Here is a 6,576-nt window from a genome sequence, read left to right as displayed (position 1 = left end):
GCCGTCCACTTCCCGAGGGAAATGGAGTTCTCCAGCTGCAGACAAACATCCTCCACGAGAATCGCGATGACCGACAAGCACAAGCACTCCCTGTGGAACCCAATCGGGAACGTCGTCGAGCACTCGAACAACGAGAACGAAGGGCACAGCGTCTTCGGGAGGAACAAAGCGCTGCACGAAGGCATTTTGCCGAGGCTCGAGCTGAACGAGCAGCAACACGCGCAGGACGATACTGAGTTTGATGAATTTGCGGTACAGGCCGGAGGACAAAGATCAGATGTTCAAGGGCTTGCACCGGAGGGATCACGGATGGACGTTTTGTTCTAGCATATTACTGCTACGTGAGTATGTCCCAGTGCCGTTCGCTTCCGCGTGCGAAGGAGCCGTGCGCGTTGGAGACTGTCCCTCTTTCTTAGCGTTCGAGTGTACATATTCCGAAGAGCATCATGTCTCACAGTATGCATGCGTCCGCACATAATTTCGCGTTGTCTTGCTATTGATTGACGGTGTCTGACGTGGCCAATTTGAGACAGTCACTGGAATGATTCACCCAGTGTGTGTGTGTGTGTTTCAGCACTGTTTGTACGAACATGAATTGCGTCTACTATAAGAGCTATTGACCACTTCTCCCAGATCCCACCATTCAACTACCACCAAAACACATCCACACCACCTGAAGCAAAGTCATCATCAGAATGGGCTTCTTCAAACCCACCCTCAACTCAAAACACGACCACCTATCGCTGATAGTCCTTGGCGCCGGCGCCTTTGCTCTCGGCCTTACCATCTGTCGACTATGGATGAACCGACCTGACTTTGAACAACACAAAGCGCCATCCAACTCTGAAAATCCTCCACACGAAGACGAGCATGACAATGACCACGAGGACGACCACGAACGCCTGAGACTTTCCAGCGCCCCTCTGACTCCTATCCGTGGCCGCGAATACAGTCTCCTCGACGACTTTCCATTGCCACCATCATCATCAACGATTGACGAGCTCGCAAAGCCTGCTTCTTTGAATGGACATTCTTCTCACCTTCTCCAGCAGGAAGAACAACAACAGGAATACCAACAACAAACCCCTTCATCAACCTCCCAATCGACAATCCCATCCCCTACTTCCCCTTTTACTCCCCCTTCTCATTCTCCCAGTTCCTCGGCAGAAGAAGAACAACAAAAACAAGAACAAAATCAAAATCAAAATCAAAATCCACAACAAACCCAACAAGAAAAATTCAACTGGACCAATTTTTCCCAAAACGAAAATCTTCTCCCGACTCCTCCTCCCCCCTTTTCTTCTTCTTCTTCTTCTTCTTCCTCTCCTCACTTTTCTCCCTCTCCCTCTTCCCCCTCTTCTTCTTCTTCTTCTTCTTCTCCCCCCTCTCCAAAAAGAAAACAAACCCATCAAACCCATCAAAACCCCTCCTCCTCCCCAAACTTCTTCTCAGGAACTTCCGCCTGGCCGCGAGAATTACCACGAAGGATGATAGTTCCTCCTGAACTCACCACAACCACAGCCACCAATGAGCAGCCGTTTATTTTTCGGGGGATGGCTTCTTCGTTGTCATCATTGTTGCAAGAGGAAAAGGAGGGGAGTTGTGGAGGTAGTGGTGGAGAGAAGGATTAAGAAGGGCTTAAATGTGTCTGTATCCCCGGGTGTAGCTTGAGGGGCGGCTTGGGGTTAGGGTAGTAGTTGTAGTTAAATTTTGGGATTTTTTTGGTTTAAAGGGGAAAGGAGAAAGAGAAAGAGAAAGAAAAGAAAAGAATGGAATAGAGATTTCCGAAGGCATGGGGGATGAGCATGGATACCTATAGAGTTTTTTGTTAAGAGAAAAAAAAACCCCCCCAAGTGCTCTCCTGTTGACATGTATTGTCGTTGAGTTCATGCCATCACGCGCGGGGATCTAATCACAAAGGTAGCTATGCCACCAAACAGGCCGTCCAATCCACGCCTGTAGTCTTGTGAAGCGTGAACCATAAGAGGCATGTGACTGAGCCAGAGAAGCGTACCGATCGAAGCACTGATTGCATTACTGATTGCATTACTGATTGCATTATTTATTTGTTCCGTTACATGTAGCTCCGTAGCATCATAAGTCCTGTCTCTCATTCCGACACTTATTTACTTCCAAACCAGCTTGAGATACCACTCTTGGCCTTTGCAGCACCCTAAATGATTGTCAGCATGAAAAGTTCCTCTCATACCCGACATCTTCACGACAGCACCTCATCCATCCTCGGTTCCTCCTGCCCATCGATGGCCGTCTCTTCCCGGCTTGCAGAATAGCGTGTCACTCACCTCAGTCACCTTCTGGTCGAACTGGTCGATAGCCTTGTTCGCGTTCTTCTGAGCATCGGTAGCGGCAGAGTTCAAAGTACTTTGCGCGTCCTTGCGGTATTCTGCCAATTTCGCATCGACCTTGTGCGCCTCTTCTTTGCCGTCTCGGACGAGCTGGTTGAACTTGCTCTTCGCTTCCTCGCCATAGAGCTCTGCGTCCTTTTTCGCTTCCTTGCCGGCACCTGGCAGTTGTGACTGGACCTTGTTGGAGGCTCTAGCTGCATCGGCTGTATATTCAAGGCGGCGTCAGTGAAGATTATGAGATGTGTGAGGCATAATATCGCAACTCACCCTCGAACTTCTTCTCGGCGACCTTGGGGTCACCGCCAGCGGCGTACAGATAGTATCCAACACCGGCGAGGAGGGCACCACCACCGATGGTTACTGCGCGTTGGGACATGGCTGTTGATCTGCCCGTAGAGGTTGTTGTGGTTGGGTTTGGGAGAGGTGGAAGGGGAGTGAGGACGAGGATGTGGTGGAAGTTGTTGTAGATTTTTATGGTATATGTAGTCGAATGTAATCGAGCAAGAAATGGAAGTGGAAAGACAATGAGACAATGACCAGCTCAGCTTCCCACGTCGTCATAACGCATCGTAGTACATACATTAGCTCCACCAGCCACTCAGCCACTCAAGCCACTGCACGTGTGGGCTCAAGGATGGTGAAGACACAAGAAACCACAAACGAGCAAGAATACACATGAAATCCACGTATTTCCATCCCCCATTATCCACCAACCTCCGGCACTTCACGTTCTTGTCAGCTTGTCAACCTCGACCGTCGACCCCATTTTATTTCTTATCAAATATCAATTGGCCATTCATTATTGACCTGGTGACATTAAAATTTACCAGGCAAGCATTGCTACCTAAGGAGCTGACTGGTATACGGTATACAGGGTTAAACAGAGCCCCCCCCAAACTGATAGCCGGATAGGCAAAGGCTATCGTATTCGATAGCGATACCGTCACCAGAATAGGCTGGACAGCCCATGCCAAACACTGTTGATTGTTATTGTTGGGTTATTGCTCATTCTCATTGCCGGCTATGGCCAATCCACATTACTCCCCCTCTTCTTCCCTCCAACCCGACGAAACTCAACCTTTGCTCTTCTCTTCATCACCCTCACCCACCATCTCCCGTCAACAGCAGCAGCAACAGCAGCAGGTACATGAAGATTGCCCCAACAATACCGCCATAATGGATCCCCCCACCACCACGACAATAATGAAATCCGACATCACCATCAGTGAGGAAAGCCGGCATGGCATAGAAACGGAGCATAATCTCTCCTTTATCGAAGCTCTGAAATTGTATCCCACTGCTGTCGCCTGGTCGGTTTTCTTCTCCTTGGGCATTATTATGACCGCCTTTGATCCGCAATTATTGGGAAATCTCTATGCGACTCCTGCTTTTCAGCGAGATTTCGGCTATCTCTACGAAGGCTCCTATATCGTTTCTGCCCCCTGGCAAACGGGCCTCTCCATGGGGAGTCCGATCGGACAGGTCGTGGGCGCTTTTTTTGCTGCGTATCCAATGGAATGGTAAGGTCGATTGTTCTCATCATTGATGAACTACCCTACCCACTGTGCCCCCCCCTCAAATTACTTCTCGCTTACTTTTTCTTCGTGTGATGACTTTCTAGGTATGGCCGCAAGCGGACGTTTGGAGCGTGCGTAATCTTGACTGCGGGTTTCATCTTTATACAATTCTTCGCCCGATCATTGCCAGTCTTGTTGGTAGGGGAACTGCTCGGTGGTTTGATTCTCGGCACCTACGCTGTCATTGCCCCGGCATACGCTTCAGAAGTGTGTCCAGTCGCGCTCCGAGGTATTCTCACAAGCTATGTCAACCTCTGCTTTGTAATGGGTCAACTCATTGCCAATGGAGTCATCGCAGGCACCAGTAAACTGGACACGCATTGGGCCTATTCTGCTCCTTTTGCTGCGCAATGGGTGTGGCCGCTGGTAATTTTGATCGGCTGGCCCTTCGCACCCGAGTCTCCATGGTGGCTCGTCCGCAAAGACAGAATCGCAGAGGCCGAGGCGGCATTGAAGCGACTCGCAAGCCCCCATGTCGATGTCAAGCCTACACTCGCCATGATCATCGAGACCGATCGTCTGGAACATGAGATGGAGGCCGGCACTACCTATGCAGATTGCTTCAAAAAGATCAACATGCGAAGAACAGAAGTCGCGATTGGCGTCTACAGCATCCAGGTCTTCTCCGGAGTCTATCTGGTCGGCTATGCGACCTACTTCTTCGAGCTGGCCGGATTGCCGACAAGCGATGCGTTCAGTATGAGCTGTGGCTTCCTAGCCCTCGGCTTCGTAGGCACGCTATTCTCCTGGTTCTTGCTCCTCCGCTACGGCAGACGACAAATCTACAACGTGGGACTCTTCCTACTGGTAATTCTCATGTTACTAATTGGAATCCTGGACTGCGTTCCCGGCTACGAAGGCAAAAAAGCTGTCATCTGGGCCCAATCAAGTCTCATGCTAATTTGGAACTTCTGCTACGACTTTTCCGTGGGACCCGTGTGCTTCGTAATTCTCTGCGAAGTCTCGGCGACAAAAGTCCGAAGTAAAACGATTGCTCTCTCTACTGCTGTGCAAGCACTCTTGGGCATTGTCATGACTGTAGCGAATCCTTACATGCTGAATGCCGATCAGGCGAATATGCGAGGCAAAATTGGTTTCTTCTATGGAGGCATGTCGGCTTTCGCGCTGGTATGGGCCTATTTCCGAATCCCGGAAACCAAGGGAAGAACGTACGAGGAGTTGGATATTATGTTTGCTCAAAATGTACCTACTAGGCAGTTCAAGACGTATCGCTTAGAGTGAAGTATAAAGATTATGTACCTGAGACATGAAGATTCTATTAAGTTCCGCTTTGTCGTCGACAGTACTCGAAGGACTCGTGATTGAACGCTACGGTAGGCTATGCGTGGACGTTCTTAGTACATTTCACCTTGTCGTGCTCCTGTCTCCAATCTCTATTGCTGAAAACACTTCACACTCGTTCTAGACAATATTGCAATCAGCGCGTCAGTTCCATAACCGAGCTTGATAGCGTGGCTGGCCAGAGAAGATCCCACTTAAAACCTCGTGGTTCCTTAGGTTTGGTGTAGTACATCCGAGGAGATTGTGTATTTGGGGCAAGGCTTGAGAGTGAGAATTAAGGGATGAGAGATTCGGTTACAGAACTGTAAGCGAGCACACAAGAGTAGAGAAGAAGGTGGCATGCATGCATGAGTTGGGTAACCTGGCAGACATGCCTACTTTTTTGTTCGTTGGATTTTTCAGACTTTCTCAGTAAGCCAAATCGCACCTCGACATCCCCCTCGTATCACCCCCGTCAAAAGTTCATACGGATTCGCCTCTTTCGCATCATTCTCCACCGCATGATCCAAATGCTCCAATTCCTCATCCCGTATCCTTCTAATATCCGCAATCAACTCTCTCAATTCCTCTCCAGGCTCCTCCCCACGAGCCTCCATATCTTTAAACCACGACAACAACTCTCTTACCTGAGAATTATAATGATCTCCAATTTCCGTCTCCACTGCTTCCGTACACGCCATGGCGGCTTCTCGTCCTAACACTCCTGTGCTCCAACCGAGGACTGTTGCGGCGATTTGCCAGACGGGATACATGGCTGTGGGGCGAATGCGATGTTTGGCGAGTAACGTGTTGAATTTTTGAAAATGACCGGCTTCTTGGTCGTACATGTGTTGCATTAGAGGTCGTAGGTGAGGATGGCTTTTGATGATGGGTGGCGTTTGGGAGGTGTAGATGAGCGTTGCGGCTAATTCTCCTGCGTGGTTGACGCGGAGCGCGGAGTCGAGGAATTTCTTTTGGGCGGTACTGAGTGGTTTGCTTGGTTTTCGTGCTGTTGCTGGAGGAGGAGATTTGTCGTCGAGGGTTTGAGGCTGGACTTCGTGCTGGAGGGAACGTGGAGCGGAGGATGTGAAGGCTCGTCGTGTGTGCAGTTGGAAGGCCAAGGGCGTGAGACGGGCCTTGAGGGGGAGGGTGGGTGATAACATGTTTCCGTCCCTTTCTATCGCGTTGTTCTATATTAGATATGTATGGTACAACAGGGTAGAGTTGAGTGTGCTGTATAGACCACAATGCATGCATAGGCGAAGAAGTTGTGCGTCACGACTACTAGTGTGGTAGTTGGTAGGGTGGATAATTTAAGGTTTATACTAAACGGGGATCTTGCGCCAGGAGGA

The 6,576-nt window shown here is 49.7% G+C and overlaps 5 protein-coding genes across 5 annotated transcripts in view; 3 read left to right on the top strand and 2 right to left on the bottom strand.

Moving 5' to 3' along the window:
* SEPMUDRAFT_147947 (uncharacterized protein) overlaps nt 1-461 on the top strand; it is a 1,574-nt gene extending 1,113 nt beyond the window's left edge. The window contains exon 1 of the mRNA XM_016904614.1: nt 1-461. This exon is cut by the window's left edge and continues 1,113 nt beyond it. Within this exon, the coding sequence (XP_016762253.1) occupies nt 1-236 (236 nt within the window). The 3' untranslated portion in view covers nt 237-461.
* Nucleotides 462-695: 234 nt separating this feature from the next.
* On the top strand, nt 696-1,631 carry SEPMUDRAFT_106499 (uncharacterized protein; the record flags this gene model as incomplete). The annotated part of the gene is made up of 1 exon (XM_016900638.1): nt 696-1,631. The coding sequence occupies one exon, from the start codon at nt 696-698 to the stop codon at nt 1,629-1,631; it is 936 nt and encodes a 311-aa protein (XP_016762252.1).
* Nucleotides 1,632-2,015: 384 nt separating this feature from the next.
* On the bottom strand, nt 2,016-2,878 carry SEPMUDRAFT_147946 (uncharacterized protein). Its single transcript, XM_016904613.1, has 3 exons — nt 2,634-2,878; nt 2,304-2,569; nt 2,016-2,173 (listed from the first exon to the last, which is right to left on the bottom strand). The coding sequence occupies exons 1-3, from the start codon at nt 2,740-2,742 to the stop codon at nt 2,123-2,125; spliced, it is 426 nt and encodes a 141-aa protein (XP_016762251.1). The 5' UTR covers nt 2,743-2,878; the 3' UTR covers nt 2,016-2,122.
* Nucleotides 2,879-3,569: 691 nt separating this feature from the next.
* Nucleotides 3,570-5,185, top strand: SEPMUDRAFT_62215 (general substrate transporter; the record flags this gene model as incomplete). The annotated part of the gene is made up of 2 exons (XM_016909591.1): nt 3,570-3,886; nt 3,988-5,185. The coding sequence occupies 2 exons, from the start codon at nt 3,570-3,572 to the stop codon at nt 5,183-5,185; spliced, it is 1,515 nt and encodes a 504-aa protein (XP_016762250.1).
* Nucleotides 5,186-5,599: 414 nt separating this feature from the next.
* Nucleotides 5,600-6,469, bottom strand: SEPMUDRAFT_147945 (catabolite repression protein CAT5). The gene has a single exon (XM_016904612.1). The coding sequence runs from the start codon at nt 6,385-6,387 to the stop codon at nt 5,644-5,646; it is 744 nt and encodes a 247-aa protein (XP_016762249.1). The 5' UTR covers nt 6,388-6,469; the 3' UTR covers nt 5,600-5,643.
* Between the last annotated feature and the right edge of the window lie 107 nt (nt 6,470-6,576).

The sequence above is a fragment of the Sphaerulina musiva genome, assembly GCF_000320565.1.
Source record: "Sphaerulina musiva SO2202 unplaced genomic scaffold SEPMUscaffold_3, whole genome shotgun sequence".
NCBI lineage: Eukaryota > Fungi > Ascomycota > Dothideomycetes > Mycosphaerellales > Mycosphaerellaceae > Sphaerulina > Sphaerulina musiva.
This window is presented reverse-complemented; position numbering and strand designations above follow the sequence as displayed.

What these genes read in the sequence shown, in the direction of transcription:
- SEPMUDRAFT_147946 (XM_016904613.1), bottom strand. Translation starts at nt 2,742, where the DNA reads ATGTCCCAACGCGCAGTAACCATCGGTGGTGGTGCCCTCCTCGCCGGT. An exon ending in CGCCGAGAAGAAGTTCGAGG is followed by an intron (nt 2,570 to 2,633) that starts GTGAGTTGCGAT and finishes TTGAATATACAG; the next exon opens with CCGATGCAGCTAGAGCCTCC. An exon ending in TCGACCAGAAGGTGACTGAG is followed by an intron (nt 2,174 to 2,303) that starts GTGAGTGACACG and finishes ACAATCATTTAG; the next exon opens with GGTGCTGCAAAGGCCAAGAG.
- SEPMUDRAFT_147945 (XM_016904612.1), bottom strand. Translation starts at nt 6,387, where the DNA reads ATGTTATCACCCACCCTCCCCCTCAAGGCCCGTCTCACGCCCTTGGCC.